General features: G+C 36.4%; 1 protein-coding gene across 5 annotated transcripts in view; it reads right to left on the reverse strand.

Moving 5' to 3' along the window:
- LOC138821936 (solute carrier family 41 member 2) overlaps window positions 1–26754 on the reverse strand; it is an 87840-nt gene that overhangs the window by 8454 nt on the left and 52632 nt on the right. For 4 of the 5 annotated variants that reach the window (XM_070014368.1, XM_070014370.1, XM_070014367.1 and 1 more), the window contains exons 8-10: window positions 24993–25072; window positions 12786–12917; window positions 11522–11670 (exon numbers count right to left, since the gene is read on the reverse strand). In XM_070014368.1, the coding sequence (XP_069870469.1) occupies window positions 11522–11670; window positions 12786–12917; window positions 24993–25072 (361 nt within the window). The remainder of the gene's footprint in view (window positions 1–11521; window positions 11671–12785; window positions 12918–24992; window positions 25073–26754) is intronic. The other variant, XM_070014371.1, reaches the window with a different exon arrangement.

Genomic DNA, 26754 nt, shown 5'->3' on the forward strand with positions numbered 1-26754 from the left:
CACGACCGGACCCCCCCCAAAAAAAAAGACATACAAATGACTAATATAAAAATATGAAGAAATTTGCTGGGCACTGGTGGCCCACGCCTATAATCCTAGCTACTGAGGAGGCTGAGATCTGAAGATTGTGGTTCAAAGCCAACCTAGGCACAAAAGTCCATGAGACTCTTATCTCCAATAAACCACTCAGAAAACTGGAAGTGGCGCTGTGGCTCAAGTGGTAAAGCGCTAGCCTTGAGCTGAAGAGCTGAGGGACAATGCCCAAGCCCAGAGTTCAAGCCCCATGGCTGACAACAAAAAAGAAAAAGAAAAAAGAAAAAAAATTCAGAATCCTTTTCCATAAAGAAAAGGAAAATGAAAATTACACTGAGATTCCTTCTCATCCTAGTCAGAAAAACAAGTACTGGTGAGGATGTGGGGGTGGGGGTAGGGGAAGCTTAGATACACTATTGGTGGAAAGTAAATCAATGCTGCCCTATGGAAATCAATATAATGCTTCTCAGAAAAATGAAAAATATGATCCTGATATACTACTCTTGTTATAGTATATATCCAAAGGAGTAAATCTGAAAACAATAGAGACATATGCATTTTTTAAATTAATAACTTTTTTATTATGAAAATACTGTACAGAGGGGTTACAATTACATGAGTAAATTACATGAGTACATTTCTTATCAAGCATTGTTGCCTGCTCCTTTGTTTTCCCCTTACCATCCCTGCTTTCCCATCTGTTCCCCTTGGCCCACTCAACCCCCCCCACCCCCCAGCCAAAGTTGTAAAGTTCATTTTTCGACATAATGTACATCTCATTGTTGCAATGGGTCTACTTAATCTGTTTTTTCCCTTCCCCTCCACAAATTATACCGACATCAAATACCGTGAAAACAGGGGTTATACTGTGGGGGACATATGCATGTTTATAAGATCATTACTTGGATAGCCAAACTATGGAATCAGGCTAGATGGCCATCAACTGATGACTGGATAGAGAAAATTACATACACACACATACACACACACACACACACACACACACACACACACACACACACACACACACACACACACACACACGCACGCAAATTATTTAGCCATAAAGAAAAATAAAATTATGTCCTTTGCAGAAAAAAAAATGGAACTGGACAGTCTCAGAGAGACAAATAGTACATGTTCTCTCCCCTATATATATATATATATATATATATATATATATATATATATATATACACACACACACATATATATATGGAATATATAATCATATATATGGAATATATAATCATATATACATATACAGACATATAAACTGAATGCCACAAATGTAAAATAGAGGGACAGTTTGGCAGTAGAAACCAGTAGGAAGAGAAATGGTGAAAAGGAGTAGGCTATGTAGAGATGAAAACAATCAAAATACTTCATATGCTTGTATGTAATAGAAAAATAAAACCTGGCAAAATTGTTTTAAATTTAAGATAAGAACCACCAGATGTTTTTTAAGCCACCAGATGGTTTAAAATTCATCCAATCAATAAACAACTTGTCTCAAAGAAGACCACCAATCCTTATTTCTGAAGTAGTCCATTAGGAACTAATCTATTCTAATAAACGTACCAATGAGGGCCACATCAACAGTGACACCCAAGTAACCATACTTACTCAGATGATACAAACGCACTTAAGCCTGAATGCCTGCCAGTTCCTGAAGTCATCTTCCCTAAATCCCTACATAAGATCAATACAGTCTTCTGCTGTCCTGATCCTGATTAGTTTCCTTACAACAGAAAGTCAAAACTGACATTTGTCTTTTTAAGTCAGACACCAAGCAATGGTTTCATCATACCGTGATATCCTTTCAATAATTGTAAAAAAAAAAATCTTTAAAACCTTGGTCCAAAGCTTATTAGGTTACTTTCTTATGCTGAATTAGTATGGACATTAAGCTTTAAGATTAGACATTGGTATGGGCTAGACATTTAATTCTAAAAATAGCTGCAAATGTTTAAGTCATGAAGGTCAGTATTTTTAGAGTAAAAGACCTAAGGTCAAAATCATCTTATTAGACTTTATTCTAATAAATATCCTGGGTATTTTTTTAATGTTTTAAGGATTATTCATGTATTTTAATTGTACAAAGTGGTTTTATTAATGCTTATGTATGTTAAACATACATTATTTGTATATATATATACATATATAAATATATGTACTTTGATTGGATTCACCTCCTTTATTACTCTTTGTTATCTCCCCTATTCCAGTCTTCTCTTTCAGAAATTTAATGGGTTTCATTATTTTATTTTCTCACATGCAAATCAAATACTTCAATTCATATTCAATTCCCTCATCACCTTTTTTTTTTAAGCTCCTCCATCCCTCCAACTCTCCATCCCCAAACAGTTCCCTTTTATATAAATGACCTTTTGAGGGAGAGGGGGTTTAGATTCTGTCTAAAATAGAAAATGTATAATATTTGTCTGTGTCTGATTGACTTTGCTTAACAAGAAAATCTGCAGCTTAAAATTATTTTTAAATTAAGTGCTTTTACACAGCTATGTTATAATAATTTGGGGGGAAGATGATATGGAAATTCCTCTAAAGTCACGTCTGCAGTCCTAGCATATTCAGAGGATGGACAGAGGGAGCCTACAGAACCTTTTAGCTTCTCTGACTCTCCTTCATTTTCATCAAGCTTGGGAAGACTGAGAAGAGCTCTTTCTTTGGCCTCCCTCCACAGGGAGCTGGTTACTGTACCTCTAACAAGGCATCTATCTTCTGTGCATTACTGGTCTGGAGCCCAAGCGTATCTACCTAAGGACTTATTCATAAATATTCAAAGTGTCTCAATGTTAAGACCCTACAAACTAAGCAATTATTGTATAATCATACTACTATATCACAAAAATGAATAAGGCTTCTAAAACAGAATCCCCAAAATCCACCTGCTTTGACTTTCTATCATAAGATAACCATATTAGTCAATTCTCAAAGTTAAAGTAGATATTTTTATGCATAAGGATTCTAAAAACTGCATGCCTTCCCTCACATCTCCTTTATCATCCTCTTTACACTTCCTCTCAACCCTCTCACACTTTGCTTGATTTGACAGAAATGAATCAAGAAACAGATAAAACAGTCACAGAAAGAATAAAGAGATCCTAACTTTACAGTTGGAATCTGGTGGATTTAAATTAGGAAGAATGCAAAAAAGAATGTCCCTTGGTTGTTCAGCTCTTTCCTTTGACATCCTATGCTCAATAGGGTTTGAGTTAGTGTCATAATAATAATGATATGGTAGTGGATGTGGCCCAGTGGGAGAGCACTTACCTAGTACATGCAAGGCTCTGGGTTACATCTCTAGCACAGATAACATAAAGACACAATCACAAATATTGTAAGCACTATGTAAAGAGAAAGTATGAGCCTCATTTCGCATGCAAGGACAATATTCCAAGGACATTTCCCAAGTCTAAGATAATTAACTCTCATCTATCGGGTGTCTATCCTGAGATCCCAATAACAGTTATGTTGTCATTGTATGGTGATATTACTCTACCCACTCCGAGGAATGCAGCAGGGTACAAGAATTATTAAGACTGCTACTGTTAGCTACACAGGTCCTCACCTTTCACTTCTACCCAAAGTGACTTGTCCTAATAATCTATAGTTATCGATGATCACTATGGTAGTAGTTATATTAAAATAATAGGACAATGACATTGACAATAATAGACATTCATTATCTAATTTCATCCTCATCACAACCCACAGGTAGGCTTATTCTTAGCCTCCTTTTCAAAAAGTGAAAACACAGTCCCAGAGATGAGTTTGCCTAAGGTGATCCCTTTCATGAGCAAGGAAATTCCTTGTTATTTTCCATAAATGCCCTGAGTGTTCTTATGTACCGAACAATACTGTTTCGCTGAAATGGCATTTTCTATGGATTACATACAGCAAAATTTTATCTGCTATAAAACTCCCTCCCACAGAGAACCACTCTCACTGGTGAAGTCCCGCTGCACTTTGACCTTCCCTCAGAACACTCAAGACATGTTTATACCACCCACCACCAGATTATTAATTGGCTTCTGTAGGCCTAGATTCGGTGTGAATTTGGGAAGTGAATATCCTGATGCCAAGTGTCTATAAGGAAGAAATAGAAAGAGAATGAAACCCAGAGAGAAGAGACAGTTTTAAGCTTTGAAAGATGCCCTTCTAAAAGTGTCCACATTAATTCTTACAAAATATAGACTCCATCTTTCCATCTTGCTATGGGGATGTAGAGAAGTTCTGTTTGTTATTTTCAACTTTACATATTAAGAATCTGTTGTCATGGGGCACTGGTGGCTCACACCTGTAATCTTAGCTACTCAGGAGTCTAAGATCTGAGGATCGTGCTTAAAGCCAGCCAGGGCAGGAAAGTCTATAAGACTCTTAATTCTTAATTAACCACCAGAAAAGGAAGTGGACCTGTAGCTCAAAGTGTTAGGGCGCTAGCCTTGAACAAAAGGGGACAGCACTCAGGTCATGAGTTCAAGCCCCATCCTGAGAAAAAGAAAAAATGAATCTGTTGTCATTTTACATTAAAGGAAACATTTTGTCCCTCCCATGTGAAAATACAAACATATCCACGGCAATGGTTGTTTTACAACTAAACTTTCACAAGAAATTTCTCATGGAATTTCATGCTGCTAGAATTTTAGTAAAGCCCTGAATAATCTAATTTTCTTTTGAAACAGCTTCTAAAACAGAATTAAAACATTCATTATGGCTTATGAATTATATAAACAAATACTCTTGGAATTCAATGGGCATCAAGGACTAGAAAATTTTTGTTTTTTCTTTTCCCACTGAGATATTTCAGAGCAGAAAAAATACTAATATGCTCTATATGTATCTATAATCATCACAATAAAAATTCAAATAGTAAAAAGGATTTATTTTTATGTCTAATAAAATTAGTGAAATAAATAGAAGAATAAAATTAGTGAAATAAATAGAACAAAATTAGTGAAATAAATAGAAGACTTGAACAGTCATAACTAAGATCACCCATCTAATTACTTCCTTTTCCCTCTCCTTTCAGATTTTCTAGGACAATTTTTTGCCTCTTCTAAGATGTCATCCAAATTTATGCTTTTGTCTTTTCACAGACAAAGGATGCATATTTAAGATTCTAACACAAGGAGAACTGGTAGATAAATTAAGTAGACAAATGAACCAGGATGTAATGTTGCTCTTCTTTGCACAAGAGACTGCCAAGTATGCTTATTTGATTGATAGTTGTCTTTGTACTTTGTCAGGTTTATTATGCCATCAAGGTATTATGTCTGCAGTAAGACAAACAAAGAGAAAGAAAACCTGAAGAAGAGTTAGATTTCCTTTGTCATATCTTAGAAGGAAAGCCAACAAAGTTCATTATAGCTTGGAATTCCAAATAATGCTTTTGATTTTACTAATTAACTGGCTTTGAGCAGTCAATGGAGCATTGTCAGGAGAAATCACTGTTTACAGAGAAACAATCATCTCTAAGTTTGTAGGAAAAAAATGCACTGTGGTCCTATGAAATAAAAAGTTGAATTGGGCTAGTCTGGGTTGGATGAAAATCTGTCCTAAAACCAACAGTTGTATCCTTAACCACAGTGAGGTAGTCAGTCTCATAAATGCTGACCAATGACCCAAAAGGTACAACAGGAATACAGGGTAGCCTGCTTGATACCTAGTCTTTCTTCCTGTTGAAGCAAAACAAACTCAAACTACGCATGCGTACTGGTGAATCAAGTATGAATGACATTTAGCACATCACTCTAGCTTTGATATGTTCCAACCATTCTGATGGATCTTGGAAATGGAAAAGAATTTGACTGTAAGTTCAACCCCTTACAGCTACTCACTGATCCACTAACAGAAATACATTTGCTAGGTTCCTTCTAATTGCAAAATATATAAGGATCCCCAAGCAATGGGAAACTGAGATATAAATGGGCTTTAAATTTTACCACATTTCAAAAAAAAAAAAGCAAAACCCTGAAGCTACTGTATGTCATGGGGAAAATAAGAAGCAAGCTCTACTGTTCTAGATCGCCCAAAATATAAAACTGAATATGACTTTTTATTTTTCATTTGAGTTAAGAAAATAGCCACCTTACTCATGTAGCTGTAACTCCTCTGTACAGTATCTTTACAATAAAAATATTTTTAAAAAGAAAATAGCTAGAGAACCAAACATGACATGCTTTGAAAAAAAAATACTGTGTTAACCTCCCAAAGTTAAACATCTTAGTTTTAAAAAACCTTATTATAGAAAAAAATGTTCAAATATACACTAAATACACAAAAGCAGACAAAAAGTATAATTTAAGCCCAACTTCTCTCAAGAACCATCATATTCAGCTCCATATATTTTCAACTATTACTAACTCAAGGCCAGTTTTACCCTTATTCTTCCTTTTCCCTAGATATCGTCATTTCCACTTGAAACACTTCAATATAACCTTACATTTTAACTAATCACTGTTAGAAGGTGAGTTTTTGTGTTTTCCATTTTGTCTCTTTTTATTTTGAATACCTATGTCAGTAAAAGAGGAAATTTATGAAAAGAAGGACATGAAAATTTAAGATTTTTTAGTTCTCTGGAATTTCTGGAACATAAATACAGTTCTCCTCCTACTGAAGGAGGAGGTAGAGCTGGCAGACATGATTATTCAGCTTTACAAACATTAATTAAGCACAGGAATGGACTATGTGCTGGGTATGCAGCAATGTATAAAACAAAGACCCATTTTCTAGAATGGATTATGAAATGCAGAAAAGGATTGGTCAATGTTCACAGGGTATCATGGGAAACAGAAGATAAGGCCATTCAGATCATATTAGATTTTCAAGAAAGCCTTCCAGGAAGGGAGGGCATCTAAGCAAATGCAAACATGCTGCATATGATTTGTTACTCTGTGAGTAACAATTGGCAGCAGTCAATTCTGTGTCTTTAAAAATTACTTCTTCATTATGCTCATCTTTGAATTGAATGAAGTGTACTAGGAAAGGTCAAGATTTATTTTTCTTTACACCTTAAGAAGTGTGTGTAGGCAGGGAATATGGCTTAGTAGTGGAGTGCTTGCCTAGCATGCATGAAGCCCTGGGTTCAATTCCCCAGTACCATATCAACAGAAAAAGCCAAAAGTGGCAGTTTGGCTCAAGTAAAGTGCTAGTCTTGAGCAAAAGAAACTTAGGAACAGTGCCCAGGTCCTGAATTCAAGTCCCAGGACTGGCAAAAAAAGAAGTGTGCGTGTTTATGTACATATGTGTTTGTATATGTTAGTGTCAAGGACAAAGATATGATCTGAGAATTCAGTCTCATTCCAATGGATTAATGTAAACATCAGACTTCAAGTGCAGAGTTCTATTCTGACAGTCATCTGACTCTTGAAGAGGAATGAGGAAGGGAAGCAAAACTCTTTTTTTAAAAAATCTATAAAGGAAATATAAGCAAAATAATAACTATTATTCAACAACTGCTATAAATACTAAAGAGCAACTGAATAGCAACTGCTATTCAGAGCTCAATGACATGCCATCTATATTCCATATTTAATAACAATAATAGCATCGGCCAAGGTTTATATAGCACCTACAATGTAGCAAACCATGTAAGTAATCATTTTATCCTCAAAATAGCCTCTGAAGTAAATATCACTATGCCTTCCTTTTTCACAGAGGTATGAATAAGACATAGAGAGGCAAACAATTACTCTCTCCTTGACTCCATTTTTTCAACCTTCACTGGTAAGGATTGGGACCAGACATTTTAAAAAGGCAAATAACTTTACTGTAAATAGAGACTGGAATCTAATTTTTTAGTAAACTCAGAAAACGGCTTAGATTCTTCATTAACTTAAGTGAATTAACACATGATATTATGTCATCACAGAACCATGAATGTAAGTGGTGAATCTGTGAGACTGAAAGGCAGAATAGCAAATGTAAGCATGTCCTACAAATGGCAAGCTTGCCAACAGAGGAATGCATCTTCTCCATAATGGAGAGAAGAGCATCAAACGTAAAGTGTAATCCACAAGTACCTCACATAAAGCAACAAAAGTAGCCAGTGATAAAAAGCTTTTGAAATAAACTTGTGTCTGCTGAACAGTGGAAAAATATTTCCCAAACCTTAAGAGCACTTTATATATAGGTATGCCCATCATTTATACTATATTTTAATTATCTATCCATGTAGTAGATTGCTCTTAGGACTACAAGACCTTGATGCTAGGGTCTTATTGCTCCTGGGACTTAACAGTTATCCCTGAATCTAATAAAAGAAAGGCTTATTGAACAAACAAATAAATTATTTGATAGGTGACTTTCAATAAAATCTAAAGATTAGAAAGCTTTCCAGGACAATTTAAAAACCTCAAATTGGAAAAGCTTGTTATTTATGAACAGGTTCTAAACTCCCTTTTCTGGCATTTACAGCCTTCCTACACCAGCCTCAGTTTACCTTAAGACCTTCTCTTCTACTTTGTCCTCTTACTTAAGTCCTGTATAGAATTCCTCTTTCTAGAAGTGGCACTGTGGCTCAAGCAGTAGAGTGCTCACCTTGAGCTGAAGAGCTGGGGGATAGCGCCCAGGCCCAGAGTTCAAGCCCCACGACCGACAAAAAAAAATCCTCTTTGTGGCACAAGCTCTATGCTGTCTCACATCTGTGTTTTAACTCAGTAATCCTACAAAATTTTAAACTTCTCTCATCATAAAGTATTTGAACACACTTATTTAATACTATTCTAATACTTTTTTTTACTAAGAAATCATAAAAATAGAAGAAAGTAAACAAGACAAATTTTCATTACTTGTGTGTATCCTACATTGAAAAATTAAAGGGACAAATTGCTCATAGAATTTTGTGAGAATTAAGTGAAACAAAACAGTTCTGGGCACACAGAAAACCCTGCAAACGCCAGCTAGCTCCATTACCATTCTTATCACCAACTTAGCTTCTTTGACTGGAAGCAGATCCACATGCCTACCTTCCAGCTTCATTTCTTCTGCTTTAAGGCCAAACTCAAGTGCTATTTATTCAAAGAATTATTTGAATTCATGTTTTAAGGAATTAGAATTTTTCGCTATAAGAGCTGAGGGACAGCGCCCAGGCCCAGAGTTCAGGCCCCATGACTGGACCCTCCCCCCCAAAAAAAAAGTTTTAACAAGAAGTCATGCCCAAAAAAAGCTTAAACAGTTGGGAAAAACAATCAAGAGTGGATTTACATAAAATGATAAAAAAAAATAGGGCAAAGATGCAAGTATTAAAGCCAAGAAAAATAAAACACAGGGAAATAAAGCCCTAAGAGATTAATATGCCTGTATAATAATGTTTACAGCAACAGACTAACACAAATACTAAGAAAAGGTTGTGATACAGTTCTGTGGCAGCATTGTAACAGCCCATAAGCTCTCAATTTTTTTACACTTTTTATCAACATCAAGTTGTACAGGGGGTGACTTATTTTTCCTTTCCTGGGGCTTGGACTCAGGACCTCGGCACTGCTCCTGAGGTTTTTTTGCTCAGAGTTAGTGCTCTACCATTTGAGCCAGAGCTCCATTTCCAGCTTTTTGGTAGCTAACTGGAGATAAGTGTCTCACAGACTTTCTTGTCTGGAATGGCTTCAAACCTCAATCCTTATAGCTCAGCCTCCCATAACTAGGATTACAGGCATGAGTCATTGGGACCCAACAAAGGGTAACATTTTGACACTTCCACATATGTATGCAATGTACCTTGTGTAGACTCAATCCTCTTCATCATTCTCCATTATCCCCCCTTCCTCACTTCCCAAGTCAATCTCAACAAGTTTCACCGCCTTTTTTTTTTGGTTGGCCGTGGGGCTTGAACTCGGGGCTTGGGCGCTGTCCCTCAGCTCTTTAGCTCACCGTTAGTGCTCTACCACTTGAGCCACAGCGCTACTTCCAGTTTTCTGTTGGTTTACTGGAGATAAGAGTTTCACAGACTTTCCTGCCCGGGCTAGCTTTGAGCCGTGATCTTCAGATCTCTGCCTCCTGAGTAGCTAGGATTACACTGGCACCTGGCTCCACTGTTCCATTTTTTACATATATACATAATGCATTTGGACCACCACATTAGCCAGACTCCCAAACCTAGCTTAGTGACTGGGATAAGAACTTGCTAAGTTTTTTTAATTTTTAATTTTATTTTATTGTTAAGATGCTGTACAGAGGGCTTACAGTTACAGAGTAAGGCAACGAGTACATTACTTGATCATTGTTACCCCTTCCCTTCCTGTTGCTGCCTCACTATCCCTTCCCTACCACCCCCACCACCTGAAGTTGCAAAGTTTGTTTTCAACATCCTGTCCTGTGCAATGCTTCATCCTGGGTCCTTGTTTCAGTGTTTTGTTATTCCCCTTCCCCTCCCCAGATTAGACATATGTATATACAATACAAAATGCAGGGTAACAAAATCAAGTACATTGAGAACAGGGGATATGCCATAGGGGAAAGAACGTACAAAGGAAACAACAACAACAACAAAAATAAAATTACATGGTACATTTAAAACAATAACAATAAAGACAAGACCTGTTGTGTCCACATCTTGGATTTCATTTCATTTAGCATCATCTTATATGATCATTTGTACATGGTTTTTGAGCTTTTTGGCTCATCTGATAAGATTATCCTATATGTTTACTGATTATTGCAAATAAGGGAAATAATGGGACCTAAATTTCTTTGGGACTGGGTAACTTCACTTAATATGATTTTTTCCAAATCTTTCCATTTCCTAACAAATGGGGCAGTGTCATTCTTTCTGATGGAGGCATAGAATTCTGTTGTATATACATATACCACATTTTCTTGATCCACTCATCTACTGAGGGGCATCTGGGTTGGTTCCATATCTTAGCTATGGTGAATATTCTTGCTAACTTTTTGACTACTGGCCTCTAACTGTGATCCTTCTGGTCTCTGATCTTTCCTCCTCAGTAGCTGGAATTACAGGTGTGAGCCACTGTGTCCAACCAGGCATTTTAATTTAAAGCTTGTGGACAAGAAAGGGCACAGTGGCACATGTCTGTAATCGCTGCACTTTGAGATTGTGGTAGAAAGATGGAGTTTAAAAACATCATGAGCTATAGAGTGAGATCTTGTCTCTAATCAATATAAATCAAACAAACAAAACAGATAAATACTAGAATAGATAAAATATTTCACAGTAATTATTTATGAGAAATGAAATTGGGAAGGTAGAGCCTTAAGTACTATTTAATTTTAAAACACTCATATACATGTTATATTGATAACACATTTTTACAGTAATAGCAATTTTATTACATTTTGAAGTTGGATTTTGAAGATTATCCTAAAAGTGGCCCTGAGTTTATTTGCTTTAAGGTCTAATCACTTGATCTTTGAAGTGATAAACTATACATGTGCTATTAGATATACAGAATTGAGTTTCACACCAGTATGAACATCAAAAGAGATTTCAGGATGCTTTAAGTCTTACCTGTAACACAGCAGCAAATAAGTACACAGCCACAAAAATTGCTGTCAGAGAAGTATGGCCACTTTTCATCAAATGGATCGTGTAGAGGAAGATCAAGTGGCCAGGAATCACCAAACCCAACAGAACTTGGGCAGACTTATTATTTACACCTAAAGCAAAAGGTAAAAGTCATTAAGATAAAATTATATTTGGGTTACTAATAAGTCATTATTAAAATTTGAATAGTATTTTTAGATATAGTATCTCATAGCATCACAAAAATAGTTCAATTGCTAAAAATGTCAATTACTTACAATTCTCTTAATTCTTTGATATTCCCACTTGGTGTTATCAGTGAGTAAATGAAAAGTGGTTGATAAAAATTTGCTATGAAGGCCATCTGCCAAACTTTAATATCTACCATAGAATCAGGGAAGAAAAGAAAACACAGGGCCCTTCAAGCATGGGAATGTTTAATTTTATGTTTTCCTTTAGAGTTCTATTACCCATATTACATGGGTGGTAATTTCTGATTTTCATTCAAAAGTCAATAATCAAGTGGTAGAGCACTTGCCTAGCAAGCATAAAGCCCTGAATTCAATCCCCAGTACCACCAAAAAAAAAAAAAAAAACAAAAAAAACAGAAAACTGTAAAAGCTAATAATCCTATTTATTTTCGTTAGAAAAAAATGACAAGTCTTGTGAAGCTTAAACTTTTACAGAAAAGCAGAACAGGTACTACTGTTTCTGTCTTTTTTCTTTATAACAAATGAAGAAACATGGCCTTGGGAAGAACAGATAACTTTTTTGAGGGTGCTGAGCAGAGGTCAGAACAAGCATCCAGTTCCTCTGATGTGAAGCATGGCTTTCTACCCCTCATAAAGCATCAAAACAAACTTACCAAGCAACAAAGCCAAGTGTTTAGTCTATCTAAACACATTTATTTCTACATTTATTCTGACTAAAGCTTGTGATGACAAAATTTATTTGGTAAATAGACACCTTGCTTAGAAATGTTTTACGTGGCCCTAAATGATTCACAAAAACATTAATCTCAAATGAGGAAACTGGGAATCAAGAGTTATAATACATACAAAGCATAAGTTAGAAGGGGAGGGAGAAGAGGAATGAGGTTAGTATAACAACTGCAGAAATGATACAGATGACTGTGATCACTAAGATTAGCTCTCAGAAACAGGAAAGCTACACAACATTCACAAACAAAATATATATTCAACAAATGTTGTCTGCCCCAAATCTCAGAGAGAAATCCACAAGCACATACCTGGGCCAAAAAAAGTCCTAAATGGGTAGTAACAACCTTTGGGTTCCTCAGGCAATTCTCCTGGGATGCTATGTAAGTGGAGGTAGGTAGAAATCCTGCTGGCCTGTATGGCCACCAAATTACCACCAATACCTGAAACATCAGGAAAACAGACAGCAGAGTTATCCTCACACTTTAAACAACAAAAGCAGCTCTCTTTGGGTCATATTTCCTGGCCAAGAAAACAAAATAAAGAGCTCTTCTGAAATGCAGGTTTGTTTATACTGTTGAGGTAAGCCAAAAGAATAAAAGAGTCACTGATTAGTTTTTCAAATCCGTGAAAGTAGACCAGAGAAGACAATTTTTAAAAATCATTACCACTATTCAATATATAAAGCTGGGTAAAAATGTTGATCACTTAGTGAGAGGGGAAGGGAAACTAGATTTATTCAAATAAATGAGAGGGGAAGGGAAGCTAGATTTATTCAAATAGACAAGATTTGATTTTTTTTTTCTTTCCAGCTAAAGAAACTGATATAAAGTGCTGAAAATAATTATTCAAGAGGATCTGAGTTTTGAAGCTACCCTCAGCTACATAGGACTCTTTCAAAAGGAAAAAGAGAAGAAAACAAAAAGAAGGGATGGGAAAGAGGGGAAAGAGAGGAAGGAAGGAAGGAAGGAAGGAAGGAAGGAAGGAAGGAAGGAAGGAAGGAAGGAAGGAAGGAAGGAAGGAAGGAAGGAAGGAAGGAAGGGAGGAAGGGAGGAAGGGAGGGAGGGAGGGAGGGAGGGAGTGAAGGAGGGAGGGAGGGAGGAAGGGAGGGAGTTTGTCAAGAAAGTCACCTTTTTAACTAGATTATCCTCTCATTAACTGAGGCAAATTGATGTCAAAATGGAAAATAAATTCTAAAGGACAGAATGCCCCTCTCCAAGGCAAGGCAGAACACCCACATTATTTCCACTGCAGAGTATGGAGGAAGAGAAAGCAAGTAGGAAGAAGACATATGCACATTTCAAACTCCAAGATGCTGAGTGTGTACTAGCATAGTATTGTAGAATGGCTGAGTGTTCTAGACACAAAGAGGGTCCACATTCATCTTCTAGCTATTTACTATAAGCCCCTACACCAGGTGCTTTTGAGGCAGACTGAGTCTGGGCAGGAAGCCAAGCTCATTGGTACACAGGTAAGAAATCACATCAATCTCCAAATATGGACATATATTAGACAAATCCTTTCTCATGTACAGAAAAAGCTACATGGGAAGATGGAGAAAACACTCCAGCTACCTGGTCCCAGGCAAAGATGGGTTTCACTGGAGAAATAATGTAGACTAAAATCTTCTTGCTCAAGAGAAATTGGTAGTTTAGTTGCCAGTAGAAGGGGAGGGTGAATGGAAATCCTACCTCTGGAAACCAGGTGTACAAGGACTGCCCAAAATTGTGGATAAGCAAGAGAATCTCAAACCCCATCCACCCCACATATGGCATTGAGCAAGAAACATTAGCAAGTTACTACTGAAGAAGAGCAAGAATGAAGACAACTAAATCTGCCATGCTGAGCATATATGGCATTCCAGGCTTAACAATCCGAATGGGGTTATGGGAGCCCATCATTTTATCACTTGTGTGCTACCATGAAAGCAAACCATACTAACAACCAGTAGACGAAAAGAGCTTTGTGTTTCTAGGTATAAGTAATATTTATTTCAATCTCCAAGGCCTTTTTTTTTTTTTTTTTGGTCATGGGTCCTGAACTCTGGGTGTGGACACTGTCTCTCAGCTCTTCAGCTCAAGGCTAGCACTCTACCACTTGAGCCATAATGCCACCTCCAGCTTTTTCTGCTTATGTGGTGCTGAGGAATCGAACTCAGGGCCTCATGCATGCAAGGCAAGCACTCTACCACTGAGTCACCTTCCCAGCCCTCCAAGATCTTTTATATTACTATGCCAAACAAGCATTTAGCAGTAATTTACATTACAGTAAAAAAAGAAAAAGAAGAAAGAAAGAAAACAGATCATTGTAGGAGTTAAGAAGTCAGAAAAACCAAATACAGCAATAACTTATGTTAAAAATATTTTACAGGGGCTGGGAAGGTGGCTCAGTGGTAGAGCACTTGCCTTGCATGCATGAGGCCCTGAGTTCAATTCCTCAGCACCACAAAAGCAAGAAGAAAAAAGCCAGAAGTGGTGCTGTGGCTCAAGTGGTAGAGCACTAGCCTTGAGCTGAAGAGCTGAGGGACAGCGCCCAGGTCCAGAGTTCAGGCCCCACGACTGGACCAAAAAAAAAAAAAAAAAAAAAAAAATTTACAGAGAGATGGTGGAAAGGAGTAGAACATACATTAAAATAGGAAGAAATGGGGTTAGGCATGGTGGTATATTCCTGTTTTTTATCCAAGCTTCTTGAAAGGCAGAGATCAGAAGATCATGGCTCAAGGCCAACCTATATAAAAAGTTAGCAAAATCCCATCTCAACCCACAAGCTGATTACAAAGGTTCATACCCAGAGTTCAAACCCCAGTACCACCAGTAACAATAATGACCATCATCATTTGAGGACCATTAGTGGAGTCAAAATACGAAAAAAGAAAAATCGTGCAAATGCTAATGAAAAGAAAGCTAAAGTAGCTATAATATATTGGAGGCTGGGGAAGCATTGAAATAGAAAGTATTACTAAGAATAAATATGGATAATGAATAATGTTTAACAAAGCCAGTTCAAAAATAAAGGCCTAATAATACTAAATGTAGATGCACTTAAAAGTAAGCCTTCAACATACATAAAACTGATAAACCTACAAGGACAACAATATAAAAATAAAGCCACCCACGTCTGTGCTTATACTTAAAAAATTTGACCAAACTAAAAAGTCAACAACTAAATGGGCTTTAAAAATACCACCAGCCAGACAGGCGCTGGTAGCTCACGTCTGTAATCCTAGCTACTCAGGAGGCTGAGATCCAAGGGTCACGGTTCAAAGCCAGCCCGGGCAGGAAAGGCGTGAGACTCTTATCTCCAATAAACCACTAGAAAACCAGAAGTGGCGCTGTGGCTCACATGGTAGAGCACTCACCTTGAGCTGAAGAGCGCAGGGACAGTGCCCAAGCCCAGAGTTCAAAACCCCACAACCGACAAAAAAAAAAAACAAAAAAAACCCACCAGCCAACATGATGACATATGAGAATATTCACTCAATAACAGCAAAACACATTAGTTACAAATGTAAATGTGTAACAGTCATGAGAACAGGAATGACCACAAACCACTGTATAGGCTTAAAGCAAGGCTCCACAAATTTGAAATGAGTGAAATATGCAAATATGATGTCATAGAAATGATAGACATCTGAGAGTTTCCTCTAATATCTGGAAAATATATAGTATACTTTTTAATGACTTATAGATCAAATAAGAAATTACAGGAGGATATACAGTCAATTTATTGGAAATGAAAACACACTAAGGTATGGAGATATAAAATATACAGTCCTTCTAAGATCACAGAATCAAATACTTATATTACCTGCATACTTACTACATGCAGTTTTCACCAAACATGGTCAATAAATATAAGCAAAAGGAAATTTCAAAAGCAAAAATGTAAAATTCCTGTGTGAATTATGTGGTTCAGTTGGGCCAGACAAGTTCCCAGTCAGTCCTGTATTATGGTCTGTTGTGTCTAAATTATTGTGTAATCTCCTGAGTATTTCCTGGTTTGAATTTTGTTAAAATGCAACATAACTTCCAAAAGCAAATAGTGCCAAAAAAACCATAGTAAAAATTAATGTGCTTAATTTCAGAGATAAAGTGAAAATTATACATCGGTTGGAAAGCAATACTCTGAAGAAATTGGGTGACATGTTGGAAAAATGAATCAAGCATGAGCAGTACAGTACTGAACTCTATGCCTGCTAAGTATGTGTTGTTTGTACTTAGCTGTAGTCTCCTTGAAATCAGATGCGGGCAGATACCAATGGACCAGTATTTGAAAAGAAAAAAGTCTTTTACCTACATACAGCTCATGGGAACAAATTAAATTAAAAGAAAGCAAAAATAACAATAAGTGTCAAAGCACAAATAAATGAAATAGAAAAGAAAAACAATGGAGAAAATAAAGGAAACCAGAGCCTGGTTCTTTGACTAAAGCAAGAAGATAGAAGACACAAATTCCATCATCATGAAAAAAGAGAAGAGCTGGCTCACACTTGTAATCCTAGCTACTCAGGAGGCTAAGATCTAAGGATCACGGTTTGAAGCCAGCTCAGGCAGCAAAATCCATGAGACTCTTATCTCCAATTAAGCACCCCCAAAAAATCTGGAACAAAGCTGTAGTTCAAGTGGTAGAGAGCTAGCCTTGAGTAAAAAAGCTCAGGAACAGCTCCCAGGCCCAGAGTTCAAGACCCATGACTGCTTTTCCCACAAAAAAAAAAAAGAATGTAAGAGATGTCACCATTGTAGACCATCCAGGTCTTAGGAGAGCATTATCAATGTCATAAATACACTCCTAGAAAATTAAATCTAGCAAAACATTAATACTATAACACATCACAACCAAATTGGATTTATCCTACAAATGCAATGCTAATTTAATACTTGGAAATATATTAGTAATTCAGTACATTAACAATTCAGTACATTAACAAAGAAAGGGAGAAAAAAATAACATGATTGTATAAAGGGAAAAATGATCATTTGACATTTATGATTAAAACTCTCAGAGGAATCAAGAGGGACTTCAGGTTTGGGCTCATTAAGGGAATGCAAATGTCTCTTCAAGAAACTGATTTCATTTCCTTTGAATAAGCACCCAGTAGTGAGATTGTTGGTGGTCATTTTGTTTTTTTATCTTTTTAGGAATCTCTATAGCATTTTCTATAATGACTATAATAACTTACATCACCACTAATGGTGTGCAAAAATTCCTTTTCCCCACTCCCTCGCCAGTACTTAGCCCACATCTTTTTGATAACTGTCATGCTTGCTGAAGTAAAATGTTCTCTCATAATAGTTTTGATTTCCATTTCACTGGTGATTAGTGGTGCTGATGGCAACTTTGGGGTCTTTTGAGAACTGTTTAAGTTTATTGCTAGAACTGGAAATTTGAAAATAAATTCATGCAGGATTTCACTCATTTTACATTAGAAATAAGGTTATGCATTGCCTAATAATAAGGATGTATCCTGAGACTGTTGGGTGGTTTTGTTGCTATGTAAATATCAGAGAGTGCATAGAGTGTGCCCACAAATGAAGCTGGTCGACGTAACTGGCATTGCCTTCACAGGTGAGATCCACTGTTGACCAAACCATTATGCAGCACTTGACTGCTGGCAAGGGATATGTTAGCACAAGAACAGTAAGAGAACAATTCCAATGGGATACCTGAACAAGGTGCTGAGAGCCAAAAGCTCTGACCACACTAGACAGAACAGACAGCAAACCTTTGCCAGGGCTCTCATTATGCCCCCAAGTTTCTAGAAGACACAATGGAGTGATTTGTTCATGATAGAGTGTCTGATACCTACTGAAGCCAAATAAAGCTAATTTATTATCTGGGAAATGATATTTTAATACCTTTAAAACCATTGAATAAATAGAAAATTGGAAAATCATGAACATTTCCCTCTTCATAAAGTGAAGTGAGTGGTCTCCTTTTTGTGTCAATGCACCAAAAATACAGTAATATAAGTATTGTATTTTAAAACTAAAATTATGACTTGATTTTACACTACATGTAGCTTTACAATTTCCTCATCACATGTCACTTGGCAAACATAAAATCCATTTAAAGCAAATGTTTGAGCCCAGTGTAGTGGTGCATACCTATAATCCCAGTACTTACAATGCTGGAGCATCCTGAGCTGGTGATCATATCTCAAAACAAAAAACAGTAACAGTAGCACAAAACATGCTTAAGATAATTTAAAATACATTCCATCATAAATGTGTTTTAAAAACAAATCCTAGATCTTGCCTTGTACTTGTACTCAGGCTGAGATTTGAGGATCATGGTTCAAAGCCAGCCTAGGCAGAAAAGTCTGTGAGATTCTTATCTCAGATTATCCAACAAAAAGCCAGAAGTAGAGCTGTGGCTCAAGTGTTAGAGCATCAGACTTGAGCAAAAAACCAAGTGAGAATACCAGACCTGAGTTCAAGCCCCAGAACTCTCACAAAAGAAATTTTAAAATAAATTAAAACTGTCACTGAAACTGTCCTTTGTTTACTTGATGAGTTTTCTAATGTAACTTTTTTTTAAATCTGGATTTCCTAATTCTGAGTTCACACTCTAAAGTGAACAGTTAGCATTGCATGAGTGGCATGAAGCAGAAGTCATCTGCTAATAGTACATAAGACAGTAACTTACTCCTCTCATAATAAGTAAATAATATAATAAGAAATTTAATATATGCTAAAGTTTGGAAGAGCTAACAGTGTTTGTACGACAGAGTACAAGTGTTTTCACACAGAGTTTCTGGGGAAATCAGTAAGGAAGAAAGCAATTTAAAATGACTTAGTGTTCACAACTTCTCAAAAAGGAGAAGAATCTGGACATTCAGACACATTTTTCAACACAAGGCATTTTGCAAAGGAATGGACAAGCTGCATTTCCTTCCTTTTCACCTTCATTTACGGTTGGATTCCTGTGGGAGTAATGTTCTGCCTGGTGTCTCATTAGATAGGAAGCCTTCATGAGCATGTAAAAGGCATATACCATTAGGTTCCAGGGTCTTGAGCTGCCACTTTCCTTAGATTGAGGCTGAAATAAAAGCTATTAATGATTGCTGTAGCTCTTCTACAAATCTGCTGGCAGCGCTTTATAAGATGCTTTTATCATTGCTTTTCTGTTACGATGAAACAGAATATATATATATATATATATATATATATATATATATATATATATATGATAACAGCTTTTTAAAAATGCTCATAAAGAATCACACAACATCTTCTCTATGTTCCTTGGCCGAAAGCAGACATAACTGATGCTACAACTGTGCCAAACTAAAACCAAAATGAACTGAGACTTTGAAAATGTACTGGTAGAGATCAGGGGAATACAAATTTACAGCAAACAACATAGTGAGGAGATTAATTAAAGGATTAACTTTTCATGGTCTCTGCATGATCACAGGTTATATTTTTAAGTTACTGTAGAATTATTACCTTGGAATATTCATGTAAAAGAATGCTTTCTTCCTACCATTCTATTAAAAGCTTATTAATATTGCTTGTAAATTATTTAAATTCCCCAGAGACTAACTGCATTACTCAAGCCAGTGGAGAGCATCTAAAGATAGTTTCACAAAAAGGAAAAGCATTAGTTAAAATAACTGGTCCATATACTAATTAGTGAGACTCTTCAGTACTCACAGGACCTTACCTTTGGTGTTTTGGGAAAGGATAATCTAAGTTGATCATGAAAACACTTGACATTAGGAAGAACTTATCATCAAGCTCATGTAAGCACTGTTATAGAACTCAATTATGTTTTGTTAAATTTGGAAAATATTTTTTAGTAAATGTTTAGTGTTTATATCATAGAATTCAAATTTTCTCAAGAATTTGTTGGTATATTTCCAAAAAACAAAATAAACAAGTTTATTTTCTTAAAAATAAACCCTCAGAATCCATCTCACATCAGACCCGGCACCTTCCAGGTACCCAGATGTTTTAGCCTCCTCCACCTTCCCAATCCTTTCATGTATACCCAGATGTTTTAGCCTCCTCCACCTTCCCCTATCCTTCCATGTATACCCAGACGTTTTAGCCTCCTCCACCTTCCCCATCCTTTCACGTATACCCAGACGTTTTAGCCTCCTCCACCTTCACTTATCCTTTCACTTGCTTTTCTTTCAAGACACTGTTTTAGAACCCATAAACAATAATTTCTTCGACTTTGAAGAAATGTAAAGGGAATCGGAAACATGTCTTCCACATTTTTATATTTTTCAGAAGAAATACATAAATCTTTCTCCTAGTGAGGATCCTTTCAGATAAATATGGGCAGGTACATTTAACTCACCAGCCCAGTCATCAGCTTTACCATTTCCTTCCTAATACTAATAACTTGTGCACAAGTTATCAAATGACTGATACGTGCTTTCCACATCCTTCACATATTCCTAATGAGGGCAAAAAATAGATCTTGGGAGAGAAAAAGACTTTACTTTTTTATGTATAAAGCATACATACATTATCAAGAAACACTGTATTCAAAACCTGACATGGAATTGTAATCCCTTTATACCATTATTTAATATTTTTATTATTAATTTACTTTATTATTATAAAGGTGATCTACAGAAGGATTACAATTACATTTTGTACAGTGTCTCCTGTTCCTTCATTCTCTCCCAGTCCTTCCACCCATCTCTACCCATGAGTTATATGGTTCACTTTGATCAGTGTTCAGTGAGCTCCACTACTGCATTTTTTCATCCTTTCTTCCCTCAAGTTCTGTACCCTCCCCGCAACACTTCCAAAGATATATAGTTGAATACACTATACTAATGTCCCTTGTTTCCATATCTTGGAGTTTGTCTCAGTATGTATATTATTCTATATAAATAAGAAGAGGTACTTAGGCATTGAGCTTTTGTGTTTCTCTCGTAAGAGTATCCTCTTTTGGTCTTACTATGTATGAATATCTAGAAACCTGCATAATTGATCATATCCCAGATCATATCTAATTGCTGCATACCATAGAGAACACATGCTGTTTGTCTCTGTGAGCTTGGCTTAATACTTTTTTCAAAGCATACACACTATATAGCATATGTGTGCATAGATAGTGAGTGAATAAGCAATGTATTTATGATGCTAATATTTCATAAGTTAGCAGATTTAGAATTATTTTAGATAGCTCTTTCAAAGCACGCTCTATGACAATGAAAAAGTTGGAGAAACACTGCCCTGACTCAAAACTCCCCAGCCTGCATGTCTCCAATGGGTGACAGATATATGGAGGCTGATCACTTATGCTCTAAGCATGGCTACAAGTAGCTACATTCTTCATCTTTTGCCATCCAAATACAGTTTTCTATGGCTGCCACAGGAAAAATCACCCTGGAAAAATGAATCTGCATGCTTTCTTGGGACAACTAGACTTATCAGTTGAACATCTCTTTATCTCAGTCTTTTCTCTGTCCTACACCTCTGTGTTGCCATTTATCTTTGTGCCTTGCTTCAGGCTCCTTTTCTCTCCACACCAAAGTTACATTTCTGTACCCTACTGAGCCCAATATGTTACACTAAATAATTTCTACTTCATTGCCTGGAAAACAAAAAGCAAATTGTGATCTTTGAGAAAGGGACAAGATTAGGTTTTTTAGGAAGATAACAGATAGATAAAAAGATAAATTAAATTGGGCATGAAAAGAGGTAGAGGGGCAACTTTTCTGGAACTCTACCCAGGAAACAATCTTCCTTAAAATCTTGCTATGGCCAGATGCCAGTGGCTCACACCTGTAAACCTAACTACTCAGGAATCTGAGATCAGAGGATTGAGGTTCAAAGCCAGCCCCGGGAAGGAAAGTCTATGAGACTCTTATCTCCAGTTAACCACCAAGAAAAAAAAAAAAAAACCAGAAGTGGCGTTGTGGCTTATCCCTGGAGCTAAAGAGCTCAGGGATAAGGCCTAGGCCCAGAGTTCAAGCCCCACAACAGACCCCCCCCCCCAAAAAAAAAGAGAGGTGAATTAAACAGTATGGAAAAGCTGAATGAGACAAAGTTAAAAAAAAAAAAAAAAAAGGTCAAGGGAAAGATTGGTACTTACCAATAGTGAGAGGGAAGGAAAATACCTTAATGAATTAGAAAAATATAGAAAGTATGTTTGTAAAGAGAAGAGAAAACCAAAGCCTGAGAGGCAGAACAGGTGATTTAGAATGAAAAACATGAGCACATTTGTAAGCTAAAGGGAAACAATGGAGGAGGAGAAGACATGGGAGATAGATAAAAGTCTAAATTAACTGATGGACTGAGAATTCCACGGAGTGATAATGGAATGGTAACCAGGAACATGGAAGAAAACTTCTCTATGAATATTTTTAGAGTGGAACTTACCATAAGACAAATTCATCATGTTACCCAACCAAGAGGTTTACCTCCTACCAGCCTGCTGGTAGGAGTACACATTCCCAAGGGGAACACACTTCACGTAGCTCTACACTGGTTTCTTATGGAATATGAATAACTATAAAAATAACTATAAAAACCTTCCTAATGAAAGGTTTATTACAATTGAGGCTTCTAACTAGAATAATGTTTGATATAGTTCTAAAATTAGTTTGTCAATTAATATTCACTGAAGAGAATTTGAACAGGTAGAAGGAAAATAGTACTGATACCAAGACAGTCTTGGTAGGGACACTACAAGAATATAGTAAGAATAATATGAAAAGTGGTGTGTGTCCTTTGGGAATAAAAACCAATGGCATATAAAGGGTTTTGAAAGTTAGATAAGGGAATTCATATTTGGTTTAATACACAAGGAAAATCAATGTTAAGTTAATCTTGTGATTAATATGATGAAAGCATTATTTATAGAAAACTACTCTTTTAGTGGCATTTAATTTATATGGAATAGGAGCAAGTCAGAAAGGTTACTTCCTTACTGAAACAGATGACCTCAGTGAAGACATTAGACTACAACACGGAGACCTGCTTATTATATAATAAGTGGATGAACAAGTGAATTATGTAAAAAAGTGAATAGACAATATTTGGCCATTTTCATGTCAATGAGAAGAGCAAGGTTGATTCAGATAGTTCCCAGATTTTAAGGATTGAATATGCGGGTACAGAAGCACCATAAATACGGGGAGACACTTGTAAGAGAAATTTCTTCACAGATATTTTAAAGGTGGAAAAAGTTTAATTGTTCAATAGAAATTTTAAATATGAAAACTTGCCTTTGTATAACATTATTGTAAACATTAAAAGTAATTTATATTTCCAGGCACTGGTGGCTCACACTTGTAATTCTAGCTACTAAGGAGGCTTAGATGTAAGGATCATGGCTCAAAGATAGCCCAGTTCGGAAAGTCTCTGAGACTCCTATCTCCAATTTATTACCAGAAAATCAGAAATACAGCTGTGCCTCAAAGTGGTAGAGTGCTAGCTTTGAGTGAAAAAGCTCAGGGACAGTGCCCAGGCCCTAAGTTCAAACCTCACAACAACAACAATTTATATTAAATGTATAATAAAATAAATGCTGATATGTTTTTTCCCCAGGTAAAATTTTTTTTTAAATGATACCAGTCTAGGCTATACTGAAGTCTGACTTAATGACAGCCACATCCAAAACCAATTCAAACAAAGATCCCTGTGAATTTAAGTGTTGTAATTCCTATTTTATGGAAAAGAAAATTATTAGGAATATTTTAAAAGGATAGGCAGACTAGTAATAGATTCTAATAAACTGAATTGACTTAAAGAATAACTAAAAACAGCCGGGCGCTGGTGGCTCACACCTGTAATCCTAGCTACTCAAGAGGCTGAGATCTGAGGATTGTGGTTCAAAGCCAGCCCGGGCAGGAGAGACCGTGAGACTCCTATCTCCAATAAACCACCAGAAAACCGGAAGTGGTGCTGTAGCTCAAGTGGTAGAGCGCTCACCTTGAGCTGAAGAGCTGAGGGACAGCACCCAGGCCCAGAGTTCAAGCCCCACAACCGACCAAAAAAAAAAAATAACTAAAAGCTTCCAATGTTAATTTATTCATGACAACCAACCAAAGCAGCAACAAAATAATGTAAGACAGCAGAAAAGGCCAAGGTAAAAGATAATGCAGATCTGAAGTATAATACTTAACCATACTAGCTTAAGTATAATACTTAACCACACTAACTTTAACCACACAGATGTCTGACTGTCAAATTAATATCTAATGATAAAGCAGCTTTTTCCAAACTGTGATCTCCACATAAGAATCAAGGTATTTAATTTCTACTCTGCAAGAGGGAAGAGTGGCTGATGCTTGTAATCCTAACTACTTGGGAGGCTGAGAACTGAGACTGTGGCCAGAGGCCAGCCCTAAGCTAGCCCAAGCTAGCAAAACTGAGAAATTTTTACCTCCAAAAACCAGAAGTAGAGGTGTGATTCAAGTAGTAGAGCCTTGAGTGAAAAAGCCAAGGAAGAGAGATCTTGAGGCCCTCAGTCCAAGCCTCAGTAGCATCACAAAAATAAATTGAAAAAAAGATTTTATATCCTCATGAAACAGTACATCTAATTCTTACCGTTAATAACTGGTGTGTAAACAACAATCCCAACCAAGTTCGGGTCAGATACTGTTGTGTCCAGAATAAGGCCCCCAATGCTGAAAGAAATAATATCATATAGTTTATGGAGGAAGAATGAAAAAGTAATTGAAGTCATTCTGTATCTATAAATACTTTGGCTTTGTAAAATAGAATATTCAATCATTTCGAAAATAAAGTAGAGCTGGGTGCCGGTGGCTCATGCCTGTAATCCTAGCTACTCAGGAGGCTGAGATCTGAGGATCACGGTTCAAAGCCTGGGCAGGAAAGTCTGTGATACTCTTATCTCCAATAAACCACTAGAAAACTGGAGGTGGCGCTGTGGCTCAAGCAATAGAGTGCTTGCCTTGAGCTGAAGAGCGCAGGGACATTGCCCAGGCCCAGAGTTCAAGCCCCATGGCCAACCAAAAATAAAAATAAATAAATAAATAAAGTAGAAAGGAAAATATTAAAAGTAAAAAATCAATATTAACACTAAAAGGTTAGAAATTAAAACCTGGCATAAATTAAAGCTCCAAATTTCAGGACTCTGATCTCTAAGTCTTACTGCTGGAAAAAAGAAAAAGCATATGCTTTTTAAGTGCATTTAAAGTTTAAATGCATTAAAATGTCCGGAAGGACTCATAAGAAATTACTAACCATGTCTGCTTCCAGGGAGTCAGACTGCCAGGGGACTGATGCACATTGTATATCTTCCTGTGCTTGTTATTTTTTAAACCATGTCATATATTATTCTTCTAATTTAAAAATAACTTTAAAAGACTACTTTCATATTTGAAGGAGTCAAAGCATTACAAGGATAGTTTTTATTGGGTTAAAAAATTATATATACAGGGGCAGCAGAAAAAAAATGGGGGAAAGCAAAGGAAGGGGTGACATTGTCCAAAAAAAAGAAATGTACTCATTATTTGACTTATACAGTGGTAACCCCTCTTAATAATAAACCCCACCTTAATAATAACAATAAAGTTATATTTTAAAAACTACATATAGCTGGGCACCCATAGCTCATGCATCTAATCCTAACTATTCAGTGACTGAGATTTGAGGATCACAGTTCAAAGCTAGTCCAGAAAGTCTATAAGAGTTTTACCTCCAATTAACCAATAAAAGCCCAAAAGTGGAGTTGTGACTCTAGAAATAGAGTACTGGCCTTGAGCAAGGAAGCAAGGACAGCATCCAGGTCCTGAGTTCAAGCCTTAGGACCAGCACAAAAATAAACAAAAAGTTACATATAGGTAGGATGTAGCTTATCATTGGTAAACTCAAATAGTTAAGTTGTAGCCACAGAAAGAGCTGAACTTAAAAAGCCTACAAAATACTATAGATACTTTTAATACAGAGTTAGTGGCTCACTCTCAATATCTCAATGGAACTTGGAGAATTTAAGTTTACAAAGTGTATATAATTGGTTAACTTTCATCTGTTTATAAAACACTGCCAGTGCCAGTTTTCCCTGGGATCCTGTTGCTTAAATCTTTCAGAAAATGCAATCACATTACAGTAAAATGAACCACATGCTGACACAGAATGGGACTGGTTGTCACAGTATCAGAACAAATGTGCTTATGACTACCTCATAGTAAACATCAGTAAATTGATAGTTCTTTATAATTTTAATTCTTGAGTAGTAGTAATGAATCCTGTCATAATGTACTAAACTGTGGGAGTTCTCATTAAAAAGGTATACTTAAAGGTTAAAAAATAATATTTAAGATCTAATTTTAAATGTATACATTTC

Source organism: Dipodomys merriami, unplaced genomic scaffold, assembly GCF_024711535.1.
Source record: "Dipodomys merriami isolate MVZ:Mamm:240054 unplaced genomic scaffold, mDipMer1.0.p SCAF_97, whole genome shotgun sequence".
NCBI lineage: Eukaryota > Metazoa > Chordata > Mammalia > Rodentia > Heteromyidae > Dipodomys > Dipodomys merriami.